We start from the raw sequence: 22,782 nt of genomic DNA, 5'->3' as shown, positions 1-22,782 counted from the left end.
AACCTACTGCTAACATTATGTTCAATGATGAAGGATGAAAGCATTTCTTTTAAGGTCAGGAACAAGGTAGGGATGTTTGTTTTTATCACTTCTATTCAACACAATGCTGGAAATTCTAGCCAGAGCAATTAAGCATGAAAACTTTATAAAAGGCATTGAAATCAGAAAATAAGAAAATGATCTCTGTAGATGACATGATCTTATATTTTTAAAACCCTAAAGATTCCACAAAAAATCTATCTGAACTAATAAATTAAATCAGCAATGTAGCAGGATACAAAGTCAACACTCAAAAATCAATTGCATTTCTATACACAAAATAATTTGACAAAAGAAATTACAAAAAATCACATGTACAACAGCATCAAAAAGAATAAAATACTTAAGAATTAATCAAGGAGGTGAAAGAATTATACAATGAAAACTACAAAATACTACTGAAAGAAAAAAGACATAAATAAATGAAAGTGTACCTCTTGTTCGTGAAGTGGAAGCCTTAATTGTATTAAAATATTAGTACTACCCAAAGAAACCTATGGATTTAATGAAATAAAATCCCAATGACACTTTTTTTGCAGAGAGAAGAATCCATTCTAATATTCTAATATATGAATCCCCAAATAGCCAAAATAATCTTGAAAAAAAAAAAGCAACAAAACTGGAAGGTTTGTATTTTCTGATTTCAAAATTTACTACATAGCTATAGTAATCAAATCAGTGTGGTATTGGCATAAAGACAGACATACAGATCAATGAAAAGGAATAAAGAGCCCATAAATAAATCCCTGCAAAAACAGTCAAATGATTTTTTGAAAAGATTTTATTTATTCATGAGAGAGAGAGAGAGAGAGAGAGAGAATGGAACGGACACAGGCAGAGGGAGAAGCAGGCTCCATGCAGGGAGCCTGATGTGGGACTTGATCCCGGGGCTCCAGGATCACGCCCTTGGCTGAAGGCGGTGCTAAACCACTGAGCCACCTGGGCTGCCCATGGTCAAATGATTTTTGACAAGGGTGCCAAAACCATTCAATGGGGGAAAGGACAGTCTTCTCAACAGATGGTGCTCAGGAAACTGGATATTCACTTGCAAAAGAATGAAATTGGGACCCTTGCCCAATACTAAATACAAAAATTAACTCATGGGACACCTGGGTGGCTCAGCGGTTGAGTGTCTGCCTTCTGCGCAGGGTGTGATCTCAGGGTCCTGGCATCGAATCCCACACTGGGCTCCTTGCATGGAGCCTGCTTCTCCCTCTGCCTGTGTCTCTGCCTCTCTGCCTCTCATGAATAAATAAATACAATTAAAGAGATTAACTCAAAATTATAAGTAAGACCTAAAAGGATAAAACTCCTAGAAAAAACATAGAACAAAATTTGGCAACACTGAATGTGGCAGTGACTTATTGGATATTCTACTAAAGGCCAACAGCCAATCAGGGACTGAGGTCTTCATCCCAATGGCCTCCAGAGAACTGAATTTTGTCAACAATTATGTATGTGAGATTAAAAGCGGATCCCCTTCTTCACTCAAGCCTTCAGATGAGACCAGAGCCTAACCAACACCTTCACTGCAATCTTTTGAGACACCTTAGACAGAAGCAAGCACCCAGCAAAGCCACTCCTAAACACCTGTATCACAGAAATGGTGTGATAATAAGTATTTGTTGTTTGAAGCTGCTGCTTGGGGGTAATTTGTTACTCAGCAATAGACAACTAATATGTCTGTCTTATTCCATTCAGCTGCTATAACAAAATACCACAGACTGGTTGGCTGGAAATAATGGAAATTTCTTTCTCATAGTTCTACTGGGAAAAGGTTGAGATCAGTGTGTCAGTATGGTCAGGTGAGTGCTCTCTTTTGGGCTGCAGACTTCTCATTGTATCCTCACATGGCAGAAGGGACTGGGGGTCTCTCTGAAGCCTCTTTTATTTATTTTTTTTAAATTTTTATTTATTTATGATAGTAAGACAGAGAGAGAGAGAGAGAGAGAGAGGCAGAGACGCAGGCAGAGGGAGAAGCAGGCTCCATGCACTGGGAGCCCGACATGGGACTCGATCCCGGGTCTCCAGGATCGCGCCCTGGGCCAAAGGCAGGCGCCAAACCGCTGCGCCACCCAGGGATCCCTGAAGCCTCTTTTATAAGGTACTAATCCCAATTAGAGGGCTCTGCCCACATGACCTAATCACCTCCCAAGGGGCCCACCTTCTAGTACCATCATATTGGGCATGATAACTTCAACATATGAATTTAGGGGAGACAGAAACATTCAGGCATAGCATTCTGTTCCGGGGCCCTCAAATTCAAGTTCTTCTCTCATGAAAAATGCATCCATTCCACCCCATTCCATTCCAACAAGTTATGTGCTTCCCAAAATACAGTGGTGGGACAGGTATAGGACAGACATTCCCAAAGGGAGAAAAAGAAAAGTAAGGATGAAGTGATGGGTCCCAAATAAATTAAAATCTGGCAAGACAAACTCGACAAGATCTCAAGGCTCAACAATAATCCTCACTAGCTCAATGCTCTGCCTTCTGGACCTACTGGGGTATCAACGTCACCCTCACAGCTTGACAGGGTGCTGCTCATGCCTGGCTCTCTGCCAGGGGCACTGCCCACAATGTAGCTCATGGCTCCAGGCAGCCTGCCATCATATCCTGTTGGCCTCAATTGCAGGCCATCTATCCTGTTGAAATCTAGGTGGTAGTGGCCCTGATAACCTCTAAGCTACCTCTGAGGCCTTCTTTTTTATTGTCTTGCAGAACATTGCACTTTTGGAAATGGATCTATGATACTGTCCGGTAAAATTCAAGGAGCATGACAGCCTTCCTTCACTCTGTCCTCTCGCCAAGCCCTTCAGTGCAAACTGGCAGTTTCCCTGATGGGGTGGCTGATTGGTTCTGTGGTTCACACACACACTGACTTCCTTAACAAATAGTTGATCCTCTACATTCTTCTCTTCTGAAAACACATTCTTTTATTTATTTATTTTTATTTTTTAATATAAATTTATTTTTTATAGGTGTTTAATTTGCCAACATAGAGCATAAGCATAACTCCCCAGTGCTCATCCCATCAAGTGCCCCCCTCAGTGCCCGTCACCCAGTCACCCCCACCCCCCGCCCACCTCCCCTTCCACCCCCCCCTAGTTCGTTTCCCATAGTTATGAGTCTCTCATGTTCTGAAAACACATTCTTATTTTTTGTAATATGGCAGCATGAGAATTGTTTAAAGCTTCACTTTCTGGTTCCTCTCTGCCCAACAATTCCTTCTTCCTTTATCTCTCCTTGTACTTTTACTATCAGCAGTTGGGAGGAATCAAGTTGCTCTTCAACACTTTACAAAGAAATCTTCTCAGCTAAATATTCACTTTTATCACTCACAAGCTCTACCTTCCATAAGACACTAGAACATAATTCAGCCAAATTCTTTACCATTTTGTGGTGAGGATTGAAATTTTCTCAGCCAATAACATGTTCATTTCCATCTGAGACCTCATGAAAATCACCCTTAATATTCATATTTATGTCAATGTTCTGTACATGATTATTTGTGTATTCTTTAAGATGGAAACTTGCTCCCCCTCTTCTTTGGGAGCTCTTGCCAGAATCACCTTTAGAAGTCCCTTCGTGGCAATATCAGCATTTTCTAACACGCACTTCAAAACTCTGCCAGCCTCTACCCATTATCCAGTTCCACAGTTTTAGGTATTTGTTACAGCAGCACCACACACTTGGTACTGAGAGAGCAGCGTCCTAGTTTGTCTTGGTCACCTCCTAATACCATCATGTTGTAGGTTAGGGTTTCAACATACGTATTTGGTGAGGGCATAAACATTCGGTTACCTAACACTGCCTGCAATCCCTACTCCTCCTAATTTCCTCATTATGCACTTATCATTACCTGACACATCATATATTTTACTTATTTCTCATTATTTTTTATTTCTACCAATTAGAATATAAGCAATGAAAGAGGATTTTTGTCTCATTTTGTTGTTCACTGCTATATCCCCAGCACAGCTGAAGCTCAATATATAGTCATTAAATAAATGAATAAATGAACATTGGATTTGCAGTAAGGTGATGTATGTTATGCTACCACCTCTCATTAACAAGTGGTGTGGCTTTTGAGAAATAATCTTCTGGATCTTTGGAGTAAGGGTGTTAAAAATCCTAAGGTTAGAAAATTCTATGACTTAAAGATATATTCCATAATCAAAAAACTAATAATTCTTGCTATACAATAATTATACAACTGCAAGCATTTCTTTTGTCAGATTGCTAGTCACAATAAGTACCTACTTAGTATATCCATATAATAGGCAGAAATTTTCAATCATACCTGAGAAGTTAACTTGAGAAGATAATTCTGAGACTCATTGGATTCTGAACTGTCAGAGCCTCGGCTACTACAAAAAAATAATAATAAATAACTTTGATGTAATAATTATAAAATTATTTTAATTATTATTTATAATTATATTTTATTTATATTTACAATTTTATTTATCACTTTAATTCTATAAGTATAAAAAATAGATAGCAATATTTTGGTGGCATTTTAAAATTTCAGCTGTAACTTTTATCCTATTATTGGAATGGTTCTAATTATAAAAAGAATGTTTACAAAGGTAAACATTACAGATGAATTTGTAAATATTATAAAGTGTAAATGTCTGATAGTTCTAGGCATCTTAGAGTATTAGAAAAACAACTGAAGTTGGAACACATCAAAATAAACAAATCCATGAGTTCAAAACGATACTTTCCATCTGCAAACACACTTATTAGTCACCTCTGGGGGTTGCAGGGGCACTAATTCAAAGTCTGAAAAATTTATAAGGAGAGGAAAAGAATCAAATATTTGTTTTGTCTTTCCTACAGGAAACTGTATGAAATTAGTACCTTCATTTTTCCAACAACATTCCCTTAGCATTACATTTTGCATTTATTATTCACTAATTTAGAGTATGTAGTGGCATCTCTATAAATGTGTTGATTCTCTGTGAGTAATGTCAGCATTAAAAACAATTTGAGGGTGGCTCTTTTGGTAAATCATCCACCTTTGGCTCAGGTTGTGATCCTGGGGTCCTGGGATCAAGCTGAGCAGGGAGCCTGCTTCTCCCTCTCCCTTTGCCCCTCCCTCAGTTCATGCACTCTCTCTTGCTTACTCACTTTCCCTCTCATATACTTAAAAATCTCTTGGGATGCCTGGGTGGCTCAGCAGTTGAGCATCTGCCTTTGGCCCAGGGCATGATCCTGGAGTCCTTGGATCGAGTCCCACATCGGACTCCCTGCATGGAGCCTGCTTCTTCTTCTGCCTATGTCTCTGCCTCTCTCTCTCTCTATGTCTCTCATGAATAAATAAATAAAATTTTTATTAAAAAATATTTTAAACATAAAAATTTTAAAATTGGAGTATGTCTTTCACATACAGTACATAATAGGTGCTCAATTAATATTACTTGACTAAATAACTGAAGTCTTGATGAAGTCAGGCCAAAGTAAACTGCATGGAAAAAATTTTCCTCCAGCTATAGTTGGGATTTTCATTGAGACTGAGAATTTTATGTCCTACTGTTATAAAGAGCACAGTAAAAGAGCACAAGTTATATTACATTCACCATCTTGACTTACCTAGACTCTATATCCAATGTAATTTCTTTAAGAGAAGTATCTGAATCCTCAAGGATTTTTTCCAAGTTTATGTGTTTTTCCATTTCTTCTAATTCTTTCAGGCACTGATAATACTAGGGGAAAATGATAAATTAATTATAAATTAACTCCATTTCCTAATTAAACTAATTGAATATTTCTAGATATCTAGAATCATAGCTAGGAGTCTATCAAGTACCAGAAACCCCAAATACTGGTCGGATATTAAAAGAAAAAACTGCCATTGGCCCTTAGAGTTAGGTTATGTTATCTGATAAACTGGAGTTTGATGCTTTAGCAAATGGACTTTGCTTACCTTGGTTCGGTCTGGATCACAATAGTCCAAGAGAGAATCACAAAAATGATATCCCATTGACTCCAAGTCTTTTGTGTTGAAATGAGTGCCTCGTTTATTACCTAAAACATCAATAGGTTTATCCACCACTGAGAATGAGTTAATCATTTGTCCTTAACAGGTAGACCTAAGTTGTACAACAGAGAGTGTAAATAAACAAAATATCTAATATGATTCTGTATCCTGTCCTTTGGATTTTCTTCTCTAGGTCAGGTCATTTAACAGCTTATTGCTTTCTCTCATTCCCTCTCCATGCCTGGATCAAAGCTGACTAGTTTATATTGTAAGGCAGAAGAAAATTTAATCAGGAATTATGGAATACTTGGTTACCAGCTATAAACTAACTCATAATCACTTAGTGAAAAACTTGGGTAAATATTTTAATGTTTTCATCATCATAGATAATGTTTTATCAGTTTCAGGTGCTTTATTTTTATTTTTTTTAAAGACTTTATTTATTTATTCATGAGAGACACACAGAGAGAGGCAGAGACACAGGCAGAGGGAGAAGCAGGCTCCAGGCAGGGAGCCGGACGTGGGACTTGATCCCAGGTCTCCAGGATCATGCCCTGGGCTGAAGGCGGCACTAAACTGCTGAGCCACCGGGGCTGCCCAGTTTCAGGTGCTTTAAAAAACAAATTATATATGTGGATTACTAGCACTTGCCTTTGAGTCAATAAATTTTCTAAAAATATAACAATATCTTAATATGGAATATTCTAAGGGTAAACTGGATGTGACTAAAAGATTTCTCAAAGAACTGAGTGCTTCTGTTAAAATATAAACTGGCTCTCTCAAAGAACCACCAACAAATAGCAAATCTGACTTGCAAATAGCAAATCCACTAAAAACATTTCTATACTGAGGCATCTGGGTGGCACAGTCGGTTGAGCTTGATTGTCTGCTTTTGGCTCAGGTCAGGATCCCAGGACTGGAATGAAGTACTGCATTAGGCTCCCTGCTGGGAGAGAAGCCTGCTTCTCCCTCTCCCTTTGCCTGCTCCCCTTATTTGTGCGCTCTCTCTCTCTGTCGAATAAATAAAATAAAATCTTAAAAAAAAAAAGCCCAAACATTTCTGATGTTTTACATATGAGTGAGCATTGCTTTTTCTTGAAATCACAAGTCATCTGTAAGGACTCCTTCTTAGAAACAAGATGAAAACAAGTAACTAAAGATTAGTTCATGGTATAACCAGTTAGGTATTCTCCATATGCTAATGTTTCCTTTTCTAAACCAAGGGAAATGATGAGCTGGAGATACACAGAATGGTAGTTTGTTTATTCATCCTACCTTATATATAAACATGTGATTGGATACCAGCATGCATTTAAGTAGGAGGAAAGTGCTCACTATCACACTGTCCACATTATTAACCTCACATTAAAAATGTTTCTTTGGTTTAAAGCTCTGAGAGCCATGAATGAGAACACTTGGTCTTACCCAGGGTAGATCCACAAAAAGTAGCCTCCATGGTAAAGCTGTTTTTGATTCCCATTTTCCACATTACTACCCTGCCTGTTCCCTCTTTGCGCTTCTGAACGTTAAACTTGCAAGCTGAGAACGAAAACTAAAAAGAAGCGAATAAAAATGAGAAAACGTGTTTTTCTGAGTACAAGGTCTTCCTCAGGAAGTAGGGTTGAAAATGAGAAAGTAATACAAAAGCAGTAATTCTCTCTAAAGCTTCAGGGGCTGCTTTTATTTCTAAACCAGTGGAAATCACTCATTTTGAGGATGATATATTTACATTTCTCAGAAGTACAGATTTGAATGCCAGCAATACGTTTTACTTTTTATATATGACATATGCATTCAAACCCCACCGATTAATTTTTGATACTGTTGGGATAAGCTCTTATACTTTAAAAAACTTATATGAAAGGGCTTAAATGGTTAGGAATAAAGATTAATGTAGATGTTTTGAATAGAATAAGGATGTTTTATTTTCACAAGCTTAAATCATTGGAAAGCTGTCCTGAAAGATTGTTAGAATGTCAGTATCTATAAAATTTTGCGATTTTATTTACAATAAAATTAGCTTGTGTTTCACTCTATGTGTCTGACACATGTGTAGATTTGTGTAACTACTATCACACTCAGGATATAGGACAATTCCATCACCTCTAAAAAAAACTCCCTGTGTTATTCCTTTGCAGTCACAAGTATTTATTTTAAAGCTACAGTAAATTATATTTTTTTCAGTTTTGGTTTCTAGTTGTTCAGTGTGTATATAGAAATGTAGTTCGTTTCTGAGGGTGGACCTTGTTGTGTAGGACATTGCTAAACCTACTTATTAGTTCTAGGAGGTTTTTCTGGTGCATTGCTTTGGGTTTTCTATGAAGAAAATCATGCCATCTTTATTCCAGAGTGTCTGTCTATTATTTCTTTCTGTTGCCTTTCAGCACTTGAACCTCCAGCATAAGGCTAAACTGAAGGGGTTAGGGTGGCTATACTGGCCTTATTTCTGACCTTAGGAGGAAAACAGTCTTCCATCATTAGGAATGGTGGTAGGACAAGGCACGTATTTTTCTTCACATTTTCAAATTATTGGTCATTAAACATTCCACATAGTTGCTTTTTTATGGTCAATTGTATAAGCCAGTCAAAATATATAAAAAAAGCAGTTTACGGAATAAAGTGATCTATCCTGCAGTCTCACATGGGCAACATATAATAAAAGAAAAGTTAATCATCTTAAATGGTACTTACTTTATCTGGACAATTTTTGCTTAGCATAAGTGGAAAGATTCGCTGCTGTAAGTATAATGCTTTACATCTATCACTACCTTCACAGCCGTACATAAAGATGTTCTTTTTTCTACTATGGCCATGAAGGTCACAATATAAAATAACCTCTCGTTTCTCCATCAATCTACCGAGAAAAAAAAGGAGCAAGGTAATAAATTTTACCTCTGCATTTTTCTATGCGTATAACTATGGATTTACAAGTCTAATATCCAAATAAACAGAATTTCTTATATCATTGCTTTCAACTTCTTTCTCTTATCCACACTGCATATTATTAACAATTTTAAGACACCTACAATAATTTCCTATTAGCCATACATAAAATATGAATGCTTACCTTCTATTATAAGGACAAAATTTACCTTACTCCCAAGACTCTCCAACAGGCTCCCTCTGCTTTATTATTCTGGTTTCCACTATACACAGAAAAACAGCTCTCTCCTACTTGGCCCATTAGCTTTCACAGAGATTCTTTCTGACTAGAATATCTTCTTTATTCATCTCTGTGAGTTCAAATACTGCCCCTCAGCCCTCAAGGCTGACTTCATGTCTCACTTTCTAACTAGTTAAGACCACAGATTTTTTTTTCAATAAATTTATTTTTTATTGGTGTTCAATTTGCCAACATATAGAATAACACCCAGTGCTCATCCCACCAAGTGTCCCCCTCAGTGCCCATCACCCAGTCACCCCTACCCCCCGCCCACCTCCCCTTCCACCACCCCTAGTTCATTTCCCAGAGTTAGGAGTCTTTCATGTTCTGTCTCCCTTTCTGATATTTCCCACTCATTTTTTCTCCTTTCCCCTTTATTCCCTTTCACTATTTTCTTTCTTCTTTCTTTCTTTCTTTCTTTCTTTCTTTCTTTCTTTCTTTCTTTCTTCTTTCTTTCTTTCTTCTTTCTTTCTTCTTTCTTTCTTTCTTTCTTTCTTCTTTCTTTCTTTCTTTCTTTCTTTCTTTCTTTCTTTCTTTCTTTCTTTCTTTCTTTCTTTTTTGTATTCTTGGAGCACATAGTATTGGTGTTATGATTTCCTTGACACTTGCCTTGGAAAGTTTTCATATTTTTGATATTTAATCTTGTTAAGGATAAGTAATGCTTTAAATCACCTAGAATAGTGCTATGCACACAGGTACCCAAATATTTGTTAAAAATTGGCTACCTGACAACTTGGTGCTGAAGCCAATTATTACACAACCCTTAATTAAAGCGGTAAATATCACTCAGAAAAATGGTAACAAAGTTTGGATTTTTTCTGGTAAATTTCTAATAAATAAGGAAATTATTATACATTTCTTAGTCTGCATAGCTTAGGCATTCAATGAAAATTAAAGCAATAAAAATATCCCCCCAAACTGACTGATTAATTGACTCAAAATTAATTAAGTAACTTTGAGAGGCTTTAAAAAGATTTTTAAAAAGTGGTGGTGTTATAAAGAAGATGTGGTTTATGTATACAATGGAATATTACTCAGCCATTAGAAACAACAAATACCCACTATTTGCTCCGAGGTGGATGGACCTGGAGGGTATTATGCTGAGTGAAATAAGTCAGTCTGAGAAGGACAAACATTGTATGGTCTCATTCATTTGGGGAATATAAAAAATAGTGAAAGGGAATAAAGGGGAAAGGAGAAAAAATGAGTGGGAAATATCAGGGAGGCAGACAGAACATGAAAGACTCCTAACTCTGGGAAACGAACTAGGGGTGGTGGAAGGGGAGGTGGGCGGGGGGTGAGGTGGGGGTGACTGGGTGGCGGGCACTGAGGTGGGCACTTGACGGGATGAGCACTGGGTGTTATTCTGTATGTTGACCAATTGAACACCAATAAAAAATAAATTTATTTTTTTAAAAAAGTAGTGGTGTTAAGGTGGTAGGATGATGGGCATTTTTTGCCCCCCTTTTTTCATATTTATAAACTTTATGTATTATATTACTTAAATAATCAATATTACACATACTATTTGTTATGCCTGGAAGGATAAATACCAAAAGGTTAGCAATGGTGTTTGTAGTAATATGAAATGTATTACTTTTAAAACAAAAATATTAAAACCTAAAATCAAAACATTCAAAGCATAGTTTTCGATTAGGAATAATACTCCTTTAAACTACAGTGAAATCCCAGCGTGAGGTCTGTTACATGTATTGATTGATTACCCTTTTCTCATCTGGTGCTCAATAAATTCTAATTGATAACCTAAAACTGCATAAAGCCACTAAATGATCATTACAAGTTTTTAGAAAACTAAGTGGATTATAAAGCAAGATTATCAAGTTAGGGCCTTAAATATGAAATATGCTGAACATTTTAAAACCAGTATTTCCCCAATTTAAATGATCTTTCAGTTTCTTACATTTAAGTCCAAATAAACTTCTGAGTGACTCCCAAAGATATGTCATTACATCCTTCCAAAGGGTCTCTATAATTTTACATGAATTTTAAATCACTTGAGAAATGGTTTGGGTCTTTTTTCTTACCCACAGGTTAAGATATTCTAAGTGTCTTATACTAAGCATCCTATACTAAAACTTACTGAAACTTTCTTATTCTCATATTCTTTAAATATACTAAATCTTAGATATACCTACAGCTGCTTTCCTTCCCACATATATGTGACTTCTTATTCTGCTTACCTACCTATGATTCATTGCATTAAGGTAGTTTTCTTTCTTGGAAGTCTTTCTGAAACTTACTGAATAGATTTCTGCCTTAACCTTACAAGGTAATCTGAGAAGAATGGAGACATTTAAAGTATTTTCCACAGAGACAAGCCAAAGGGCCTTGGCCTATAATCCATCTTCTGTTGGACCAGAAACCCTTAATGTCAAAGAGCACTAAGTAGACATTATAGATATTCTAATCAGCTCCCTTTCTTATAATTTTTTTTATTTTGGAATTTTAGAGTACACAAACTTTGCAAAGGTAGTAGAGCATAAACATATACCCCTTGCCCAGTTTCCCCTACCGTTAACATATCACATAACCATGGTACAGTGTTCAAAAACAAAGAAACCAACATTGGTACACCACTAGTAACTAAACTCCCAATCTTACGGATTTCACTAGTTTGCTACTAATGTCTTATTATCTGTCCCAGAATCCAACTTAGGATATCACATTGCATTTTGCCTTCTTGGTTATTGTTTGCCAACCCCAGGAAAATAAGGAAGTCATGTTTTGTTAGTTTTTGTTTTTGTTTTTGTTTCTTATCACCTAACATTTCTCAGATAACTGCCGGGAATCCTGGAGTCCAAATTTATGAGGCTTATGAAAGCAAGAGTTTTCAGTGTTTCCTGTGGAGATCTGTACTTCACTCCCTCTGTGCCTAAGCAGATAAAAGGATTAACATGGAAGTGAAAGTTGAGGCTGAACTGAGAAGCATGGAGTCATGCTTCTCCATGTTTCTGAAACCTGTCAACTCCTCTGAGGGATGAGGGACTGGAGGTATCCTAGAGGGCCTCAGCCCTGAAACGGAGTTCTTGTACTTGCACTGGGGGCCCTGGTAACAAAATGGGATCAGCTATAAACACTCTCTACAATAGCGCTTATTTTTGTAAATATGTGAATAATCCTAAATAGTTTACAAAGAGTCTTTACATCTGTATCTGATTCATTAACATTGTTTTCTTTTTATATTTGAGCTAACCCTGACCTGAATACATTTAGAACTTTCAATGTTCCATATTTTATTTGGGGTACTTTATTAATAATATTCTGATTTAATCCTCCTGTGTGTTAAGTATCATTATTACCATTTTAGATGAGAAAACTGGGGTTTAGATTGTTTTTAAATTGCTCAAGGTCACAGTTAGCAAATGATATAGAAGGATTCCAATCTGATATTTTAACTCCACTCCACACTCTTAAGCAAAAAAGTTGAGACTTTGGACTTGGAATGGGGTTCTGTGACTCTAATAAATCTTTTTGTTCTAGCACATGCCTGATTGTGATTATCTTAATCTATTAAAGAGTTCAACCATTCAACAAATATTTATATATTATGTGCATTTGCTGTTCTAGATTCTTTGGAAAATTTAAAGCTTCAATTTTTCTGGGGGAATATAAGACTATTATTCATCAAAGTTTTAATAACTATATAACCTAATGGTCAAAAGACTTATCATGTTAAAGAGTAGACTTATCATGATGAGCACTGAATAATATACAGAATTGCTGAATCACTATATTGTATATCTGAAACTAATTTCACATTGTATGTTAACTATACTGGACTTAAAATTAAAAACTTAATAAAAAAAATGCTCATCATAGACCAAGGTATGATCAACATAGTGCCAGCAGACCCAGTGAGACAGAATTAATTTTTACATGTAAGAGACTCAAGCATCCCAAAGTAAACATTAGTGCTACATTTAGCTTTAGCAAGAAATCACATTTCATTTGGGATATGCAAATTTAACTATTAGTTTCACAAAGCATTAAAATGTTTTAGAAATTTATTCATTATTTAAGAAAAGGCTAGTGAATCCAGTGGCATAATGCCAGAAAGAAGAGTGGAACGAATGAGCAAAGAATTAAGTAGCCAGAGTTTAATTATCAGTTAAGCCATCTTAAAAGCTAGAGTAAAATGAGTGAGCTGTAGAAGCAAAAATCTAACTACTGAGTTTACTAAATAAACAGAGAGGTAATCTGAGGCTTATTTTACCTACGGATCATGTTCCGGGTATACCAAACAGAAGGAAATGATTCCTTTAGGAGAGATGTATAATTACGATTTAAATCTCGTCCAGCTAAGGAACAACGATAATTTCCCACAATCACACCATCTGGATTCAGCATGGGTACCACCTTGAAGATGAAAGTGTCCCGAAGCAACTGCGCATCGCTTGAGTCTCCTAAAATATAATCTAGGAAGCCTTTCATGATCCAAGAGCTGTTGGTTTCTCCTGGATGTACCCTGGCAGTCAAAATCACAGCCTTTCGCTTTCTTGAGTCAGTGTTCTTCAAGGGAGTAGTGATTGTTAAGACATACACCATGTTCCTAGCAATTGTGTGGCACAAGACACGTATTTTACAAAACTTTGACCGTGCTGAGTCATGATTGATACTGGAAAGATATTCTTGCAAGTTGGTATAAGTATACGGATAGCAGTGAGCAAAGTAGCAGGTATCTTTGTTGTGTGGAAACTGAAATGTCCATGTAAGAGAGAAATAATGGCGCCCATCTTGTCCCTGGTTGTTCCTATAATACTTGATTTGATCTCCTATTCTCTGCCAGCCAATATTATGAGTCTTGGCATCTTTTTCAGAATAAAACAGTGGGCGCATACCCCGATTGTAAAGGCTAGCAGGCTTAGTGAAATTGATTATAGTGAATCTGTAGACTATTCCTGCTTGGGTATTAGTGACTTGGAAATAGTACCACTGGGTATGTTTATTTGTGAAGAGGTCAGGGCGCACAGTCAACTGGTATTCATATTCAGCCCTAATACACAAAAAAGAAGGAAAAAGAACACATAAAAATGTAAAAATGACATTTAAATTAAATAAGGAAGATTATTTTACTTTTACCTATTCGCAGAAAGCCTTATTTCCCCTGAAACTGCTTATTTAGGCAGCATCCAATAGCAAGTAATAAAAGTTTTGAAATTTTCTCTTCTATTGGATGTGAAACTGCTTCTATGCTAATTTTCTAAAGGCCTTTTTATTTTTTTGTAATTCAAGAGAGCACATTAAAATGAGCATTTGATGAAAAATTCTTTATTTCAGCCCAATTATGTTTCCTATAAAATAAATGATTAAAGAGCTCTTGAAACTCAAAGTCCAATGTTTTGTTTTGTTTTTTTTTACTTCAAATATATATTCCTGTTTTCTATTGGATTCATAGTCTCAAGATCTGAAACACTATCACTGAGAAAGGTTTAAAACATATAAATTAATATAACTACATGCATTTAAAAATTTGAAACTCTTCGAGGATTGTATTTGGTAACTATTTGCATTCTCCAAACTTAGTCACTGAGGATACTTAAATAAAGGTAAAAATAGTTTTATTGATACATTTGTTTAATACACGTATACACACACAGTCTTACTGGGTTAGTTGTGACTTTTTCTTTACCAAGTAACCTTCTATTCCATCAGCACTATGTACTTCCTTTGTGTGTACTGTGTATTATCAACAGTGACCTAAGAATAGATGAAATGAATAATGCGAAACCATAGCTGTTGCATCTAGTGAAGGGTATATGACGGTTAATGAAGAACTGTTTTATTTTCTGTACTTAAATATTTTTATAGTAAAAATTTTTTAAAGAATGACCTTGGATAGTACACATGTTCCTAAACATATTTTACGGAACATTCATCCCAAACACCATTCCATTAAAAAGTTTGAGAAGCAGTGCGTGTGTCTGTGTAACAGTTCACACTGGCAAATTAAAAATGTACAGTATAGAAACCGGTTCAGAGTATTTGAGTCCAGAATTCAAACCTGTCTCTAATTTGCATCATACTTCAAGGAACTGCAGTTCATTTGTGAATACTAAAACTTTAATGTACCTAATACAGAAAATAATAAGTAGTTGGTCTAGCTCCTCAAATAAAAATAATTAAAACCTACACTTTGACTACCTTCTGTAGATTTCCACTCTCAAACCTTGCTTCAAACATCAAAGTATTGTCATAGTCATCCACAGGTTGCTTCAGGGGTGTTCGATTGCCCCCTACTCGGGAATACACAAAACAGGGTTCCTTGTAAGCTGATGATAGAAGAAGATACTATAAAGATATCAAACCATGTCTAAAGTATATATTCTATATATAGAGAGCTTGAAGCCACAATATAACTGAAGTATCACTAAAGATTTTAAATTTTAAAGTAATTTGACACTAACATACAGATTTGTTGAAATACAAAAGTCTAAGAGTATTCAGACTAGAAAAGTAATGCCCCAAATAATTTCATGTATTTCTCATATTAAAAATGTTTATTCTGCTTCTGATTATTATGGAGTAATTGGTCCTGAACTTGCCCTTTCACTATAAATATCTATAAAGCTAGACCAAAGAAAATGAATTGTTTTCATATATATGGATAACACACAGACTAGAACTATATAGAATGTTTGAAAAAAATAAATACATGAAATAAGGCCATGTCTAACCCTAGCCTTTCTTCCTGGAAATACCATCTAACTACATCTTTAAAAAGTGGCACTTAAAAATAGCAGAGCAGTCTTACTGAGCTGAGGAGGCAAGATTGTTGCTTAAGGCTGCTGAAACTTACAAGGCAGGACACCAGAGATAAGAAAGCTACATAGGGCCTCAACAGTCTACAGTGGTGGTTCCCTGGTCCTTGGCTAAGGGCTTGGCTATATAAACACAGGATAAGACTCAGCAAGATAAGAGTGTGTTACTGTGGGACTGAGATATTAGATATGCAATTCTAGAAAATATACTGTACTTCTAAACTATCCAGAATGGAAAGGCTTCGTTGACTACCTCAGGCATTCAATCACGACTCCAGAAAGGCTGCATATTAGGTATAAGTACCACATCCAAGGGTAAGGACCATGACCTAGAACTAAATGACTAAGACAAAAGGAAAATAGATTTGCCCTTATTAAAAAAAATAAAAATAAAACCAAGATGCCTGGGTGGTTCAGTTGGTTAAGCAACTGCCTTCAGATCAGATACATAAATAAAATTAAATTAAATATAAAATAGTATAATATAAAATAAAATAAAACAAAACCAAGGCTGAAGGAAGTAAAATGATCTGCCAGCAATTCAGCTGCTTACTGGAACAAAATTCAGCATAATTTTTAAAAAGAACAGACTCCAACTAGGTATCTTTCACAATGGCCTGCATATGATTGAGAAAAATTATGAAACACAAAGAAAAGCAAGGAAAATATGATCCATGTTCAGACACACACACACACCTCCCCCCCCCCACACACACACACTTTCAACACACCCCAAGATAATCCAGATGTTGGGATTAACAAAGGACTTTGAATATATATACATATATTTAAAGACTTAAAGGAAAAGATAAAGATAATGAATAGGCATATAGTCTCAAAAAACCTCCCAAACTACAAAAAAAAGAACCAAATGAAAATTCTAGAAATAAAATATACAATAACTGAAATTAAAGATTAATTAGATGGTTTTAAGAAAAATTGGATATTGCAAAAGAAAGACTCTCTGAACTAAAAGAAAAATTAAATACAATTAATCCAAACTCAAGGACAGAGAAGAAAAAAAAAAGATACACTGACATGTAGAACATAGCTAGAAACCCACATCTGTGTAATTGGAATTCCAAAGGACAGAAGAGAACAAATAATATGGAAAAAAAGAAATAATGACTGAAAAGGTCTCAAATTTGAAAAAAATCTCAACTCTATTAACCTATGGACCTACGAAGTTCAGCAAACATCAAGCAGGATAAACATAAAGGTATCCAAATCTAGGCAGATCATAGTCAAATTGCTGAAAACAGCCAGAGAGAAAAAGACACATCATACATAGAGGGAACAATGATAAAAATTATGGTTATCTTTTTAATAAAGACAGTAAATGTCACAAGACAATGGAACATCTTTAAGGAAAAAAATCTTTAGGGGTACCTGTGTGGCTCAGTTGGTTAAGCATCCGACTCTGGGGTTCGGCTCCGGTCATCATGTCAGGGTCCTGAGATCTAGCCCTGTGTTGGGCTCCCTTCTCAATAGGGAGTCTGCTCCCCCTCCCTTCCTCTGCCCTTCTCCCTACTTGTGCACACACTCACTCTCTCTCAAATAAATAAATAAATAAATCTTTAAAAAAGAAACAATCCTTAGAAAAAATAATAGGAACCGAAAATTCTATACATCCAGTTGTTTGGGGACTTCCCTCTCCTAATGCTACACATCTGGCTCTCTCAGGCCTAGGAAACACAATGATTTTGCTCTATAGACAGTCCTATGCTGCTTTACCAACCCTTGTTAGTCTGCCTTAATTCTGTCCACTTTGGTAAGTTATACTCCCATTAAACTTTCTTAAATTACTCCAAGTATGCCATCCCATTTTTGACAAGACCCTGACTGACTCACCTCAACTATTTTAATATTTTATCAGATCTTATTTAAGTTACATATGGAAGTTCTAAGGCAGGTTAGCCATGTAAATATTTGAAATTAAATACAAAAATCAGGGATGCTTGTCTTTATTCTAGTTGTTAAAAAATATGTGAGTATATAATTTCTAGAATTGCTTACTACATAGGAAACAATCCTGGTAAAATTTTCTGTTTTGCCATCCCTTTAAATTATATATATATATATTCATTCTCTGGAAGTTCTTGCTAAGATATAGAACTCTGATGGTGAAATGGTGCAAGAGTCCCTTACTTCCTTACATGGGTGCTTTAGGAGCAACACTCCTAGAGTGTTTGAGAGTATAAAACACTTTTAGAATATAGGCTGAGACACCTATGTTTGATTATTACATACTATCATAAAACAGATATGAGATTTTGCATTACTAGAGTTCTCAAAGTACAAATATTGATCCTGGCCATTAAGAACACTGTCCTGAAATATAATCTTAGATATTAGTTGCAGGGTGGGGTATTTTTGAAACCCTTTTAAAGGTGCAATCTCAAGAAAGCATCAAACTGGCACAAAACAAAAAGTCATCTGGAAGATTTCATGAATGTGACCTATGAATAGAGAGGCAACGATAGTTGTAGAACACTACCCTGGATTTATCTTTGAAAACTGACATGAAGCATAATTCCTTCTAAATATAATCCTCCATTGTAGTGAGCAATATATTTTATTTTAAAGTAACTTTGCATAAACTGCAGTACACCTTCAAGAATACAATTAGCACTAAATCCACATCTGAATCAATCTGTAACCAAACATCTTGATAGAGATCAGGACTTCCTGGTAATCTGTAGTTTCCATTATAAATAGTAAAGCAAATATAATTAAGGGATGAATCCAGGTACCAAATTATATTTTATAGCAACATGTCTCATTATGTACCCACCATCTTCAGCTAGATAAACCACAGTATCTTCCTTGGAATTTGGATAAAGGGGTTCCATCTCTAGGCCTGTTGGGGTGTACACTGGCTCAGGATAAGAAGGAGTCCAATCTGGGGAGAAAAGAGAAAACTTTGTTTGAATACTACTTCAAAATAAAATGGGAAATTTTTTTTTTAATTTTTTATTTATTTATGATAGTCACACAGAGAGAGAGAGAGAGGCAGAGACACAGGCAGAGGGAGAAGCAGGCTCCATGCACTGGGAGCCCGACGTGGGATTTGATCCCGGGTCTCCAGGATCGCGCCCTGGGCCAAAGGCAGGCACCAAACCGCTGCGCCACCCAGGGATCCCAAAATGGGAAATTTTTATTGTATATTTTCAAACTATTCATTGGTATATCTAGGCTAAAATTTAGTGTTTCACGCAGGGCTTAACTATCCAGGCTTTCTCTCTTTCAACTATCCAGCAAGCTAGCTATGGATTGTTCCATGGTAGTTGGATAGGGTTTAAGAGAAAGTAGAAGTACACAAAGACTTTTGAGACCTAGGTCAATACTTGCATGCTATTGCTCTAAAATTTACATATTACATATAATGCAATGTACAAATCTTTATTGTATGTTCAATGAGTTTTGACAAATACATAGATGTCCATTCTCTTTTATTAGAAAGGAAACAAATTGCTGAACCTTTTTTCAAAGTGGTTGCACAATTTTACACTCATACCAACTCTAGTTCCAGTTCTACATTCTAATATTTGGAGTTGTCAGCCTTTAAAATTTTTAAAAACTCTGCCATCCTCGTGTAAAGTGGTATCTCACTGTGATTTTCATTTTCATTTCCCATGTTTAATATTTTTTCCACATTTATCAGCCATTATATGTCTTCCCCTTTGAGCAATATCTATTCAACTCTTTTGCTCATTTTTAATTAGTTTTCATTTTATTATTGGTTTGTAGGGATTTTTCGTATAGTTTGCACCCATGTTGTCAGGTATGTGCCAGTAATATTTTCTTAGACTGTGGCTTGCCTTTTCATTTTGTTAAATATGTCTTTTGATGAGAAGTTTTAAATTTTGATGAAGTCTAACTTATTATTATTGTTTCTTTTTCCTTTCTGGGTCCTCTCTAGAACTGTTCATATCCTATGGTTATGAAGATACTGTCCTATGTTTTCTTCAAGGAGCATTATGATGTTAACTTTGACATTTAGGCCTGTGACTTATCTTATTTTTTTCAATTTTAAAAAAAAAATTATTTATTTATTCATGACACACACACACAGAGGCAGAGACACAGGCAGAGGGAGAAGCAGGCTCCATGCATGGGCCCAACGTGGAACTCAATCCCAGGTCTCCAGGATCACGCCCTGGGCCGAAGGCAACACTAAACCGTTGAGCCACCCGGGCTGCCCAGGCCTATGATCTATCTTGAATTAATTTTTTTTGTGCTGAGAGGGGTACAGGTCAAGGTTTATTGTTTTGCTACATGGACATCAGGTTGTTACAGTATTAATTATTAAAAAGACTTATCTCCACTGGATTGCTTTGGTGACTTTATAAAAAATAATTTGGTCTAAATGTGCTAGTCTATTTTCAGATTCTATTATGAAATACTTTTTTGCCAATTATTTGTGCTCATTTTTAAAATCTACTGAAACATACTTCTACCCATAACTCACATGGCCTGAAATAAACCAAATATTTAAACAAAACCTTTATGAGGAATCATACTTATGAGAAGTACAAAACCAAAGAAATACAGTTCTGTGCTTTATCACAGAGCATATATCACTTAGATCAAGATCTATTACATTGCCAGCCCCTCGGATCTCCACTCATACCCCCTTCTAATCATTTATTTCTTCTTCCCTTTGAAATATAACCATTGACCTTACTATAATGTAATTACTTCTTCATTTGCCTTTATAATTTTATAATCTGAGTATTCATATATATATTCATAAATATATCTACATAATTATTGAAATGAAACTATAGCTTTGTTTTGCCTATTTTTATACTTACATAAGTTGAATTACATAATACATATTCTTCTCTGCTTTTCACATATTTGTAAAATCAGTCCATCTTGTGGTGTGTTGCTGTAATGTGTTCTTTTCTATTGCTATAGAATACATTAAAATGCTACATAAAAGTGCTCCAATTTATCCATTTCTACTTATAATGGGCATCAGGTTGTTTCAGGTTGGGGCTATTTATAACAGTGTTGCTATGAAAAGCTTTATACATGTTCCTTGGAGCCCATGTGCCCACAAATCTCTTGGGTATAGATTCTGAGGTAAGAATTCTAAATTTTAGGACATATATAACTTAACTTTTAGTTGACAACGCAAAGCTGTCAACCAATGTATACACCCACCAGCAGGTTATGCTCCATACAGTCAACAATGCTTAGTTTAAGTTAAGATGTAAAATGTAGTCTCCTCTGACTTCCACGGCATAGTACTCATCCACTGAGGGACATTTGGGTTGTCTCCTTTTGGCTATTGTGAACAATGTTGCCATATTAACAAGTACACATAAGTTTTTTGGAGGGCATATGTTTTATTTCTCATCAACACATGTTATCAGACCTCGATCCCAGTCATCCCAGTGGCTGTAAAGTGTTATTTCAATGTGGTATTAATTAGCATTTCTCTGATGACTAAAGATATTGAATATCTTTTCATGTGTGTTTTTTTTTAAGATTTATTTATTTATGATAGACATAGAGAGAGAGAGAGAGAGAGAGAGAGGCAGAGACACAGGCAGAGGGAGAAGCAGGCTCCGCCGGGAGCCTGACGCGGGACTTGACCCAGGACTCCAGGATCGCGCCCTGGGCCAAAGGCAGGCGCCAAACCGCTAAGCCACCCAGGGATCCCCTCTTTTCATGTATTTATTGGCCACATTTATCTTTGGAGAAACGTCTTGGTAGAAGTAGCCTAAAAAATGGAAAATTTTTGAAAAAAATAAAGTAATAGTGTGAACTAAGTTTATTATATAACAAAGTTTGTAGTTTTAAAGCTTTAGCTAAAAGCTTTAAAATTCATGCCATAATATTGATAAGTTAACAGAATAGAATAAAATTCAAAATTAGACCTAAAAGTTTAGCACTAATTGTGGCATTTCCAACCAGCTTACAGAAAATAATAATTTTTAAACAAGTGGCCAGATGGTTAACAGAACTGGATTGAGAGCTTGCTTCTTGTATCAAAATGTCCTGGGGATGGATGAAAACTTTAATCACAAAAAATACAATTTGAATAGAACTAAGAGAAACATGAGAATTTCAAAACCCAGAAGCCACAAAAAGTGATAGACAAAATGATTACATAAAAATTTAAAAATTCTGCATGCTAAAGATAAAAGGCAAATGACAAACTGAAAAAAAGTATGCAATATATATGACACAGTAAGCTGATCTGCCTACATAGAAAACACTGATCAAGAAGATGACAATAAGTACAACAAATCATAAAATGTGCAAAGGATTTTATCAGACAGTTGACATAAAAAGCCAATAAACACACCTGTTGGCCATTTTTATGTCTTCTTTGGAGAAATGTCTATTCAACTCCTCAGTCTGTTTTTAAATTTAGTTATTACTGTTTTTGCTACTGAGTTATAGAAATTCTGCATGTATTTTAGAGATTAGGGATCCCTGGGTGGCGCAGCGGTTTAGCGCCTGCCTTTGGCCCAGGGTGCGATCCTGGAGACCCGGGATCGAGTCCCACGTCGGGCTCCCGGTGCATGGAGCCTGCTTCTCCCTCTGCCTCTGTCTCTGCCTCTCTCTCTCTCACTGTGTGACTATCATAAATAAAAAAAAAAAAAAAAAAAAAAAGAGATTAACCTCTTATCATATATGTGGTTTGCAAATATTTTCCTGTTCCATAGGTTGCTTGATAAGAGTCATCTGTCTACTTGGGGCTTTGGATCCCACGTTCCTATTGGAACGTACTAATCTAAGACCATGAGTTTCCTCATTAAAATTAAGGTTGGCAAAGTAAGTTTGCTAAAATTTGA

At 35.9% G+C, this 22,782-nt stretch overlaps 1 protein-coding gene across 14 annotated transcripts in view; it reads right to left on the bottom strand.

Annotated features, from left to right (window-relative positions):
* Positions 1 to 22,782, bottom strand: part of AGBL3 (AGBL carboxypeptidase 3) — a 65,542-nt gene that overhangs the window by 37,121 nt on the left and 5,639 nt on the right. For 9 of the 14 annotated variants that reach the window (XR_007402797.1, XM_025464161.3, XM_025464163.3 and 6 more), the window contains 8 exons: positions 18,762 to 18,869; positions 15,340 to 15,478; positions 13,423 to 14,202; positions 8,717 to 8,879; positions 7,451 to 7,577; positions 5,972 to 6,072; positions 5,638 to 5,750; positions 4,343 to 4,409 (listed from right to left, as the gene is read on the bottom strand). Coding sequence is in view for 13 of the 14 variants with exons in the window: in XM_025464161.3 (XP_025319946.3) it covers positions 4,343 to 4,409; positions 5,638 to 5,750; positions 5,972 to 6,072; positions 7,451 to 7,577; positions 8,717 to 8,879; positions 13,423 to 14,202; positions 15,340 to 15,478; positions 18,762 to 18,869 (1,598 nt within the window). In the remaining variant the exon portion in view is untranslated. Of the gene's footprint in view, positions 1 to 4,342; positions 4,410 to 5,637; positions 5,751 to 5,971; positions 6,073 to 7,450; positions 7,578 to 8,716; positions 8,880 to 13,422; positions 14,203 to 15,339; positions 15,498 to 18,761; positions 18,870 to 22,782 lie in introns of those variants that run through there. The other 5 variants (XM_025464162.3, XM_025464164.3, XM_025464173.3 and 2 more) reach the window with 5 other exon arrangements.

The sequence above is a fragment of the Canis lupus genome, chromosome 16 (assembly GCF_003254725.2).
Source record: "Canis lupus dingo isolate Sandy chromosome 16, ASM325472v2, whole genome shotgun sequence".
Lineage (NCBI taxonomy): Eukaryota > Metazoa > Chordata > Mammalia > Carnivora > Canidae > Canis > Canis lupus.
The sequence above is the reverse complement of the archived record's forward strand: the minus strand, read 5'-3'. Positions and strand labels throughout refer to the sequence as shown.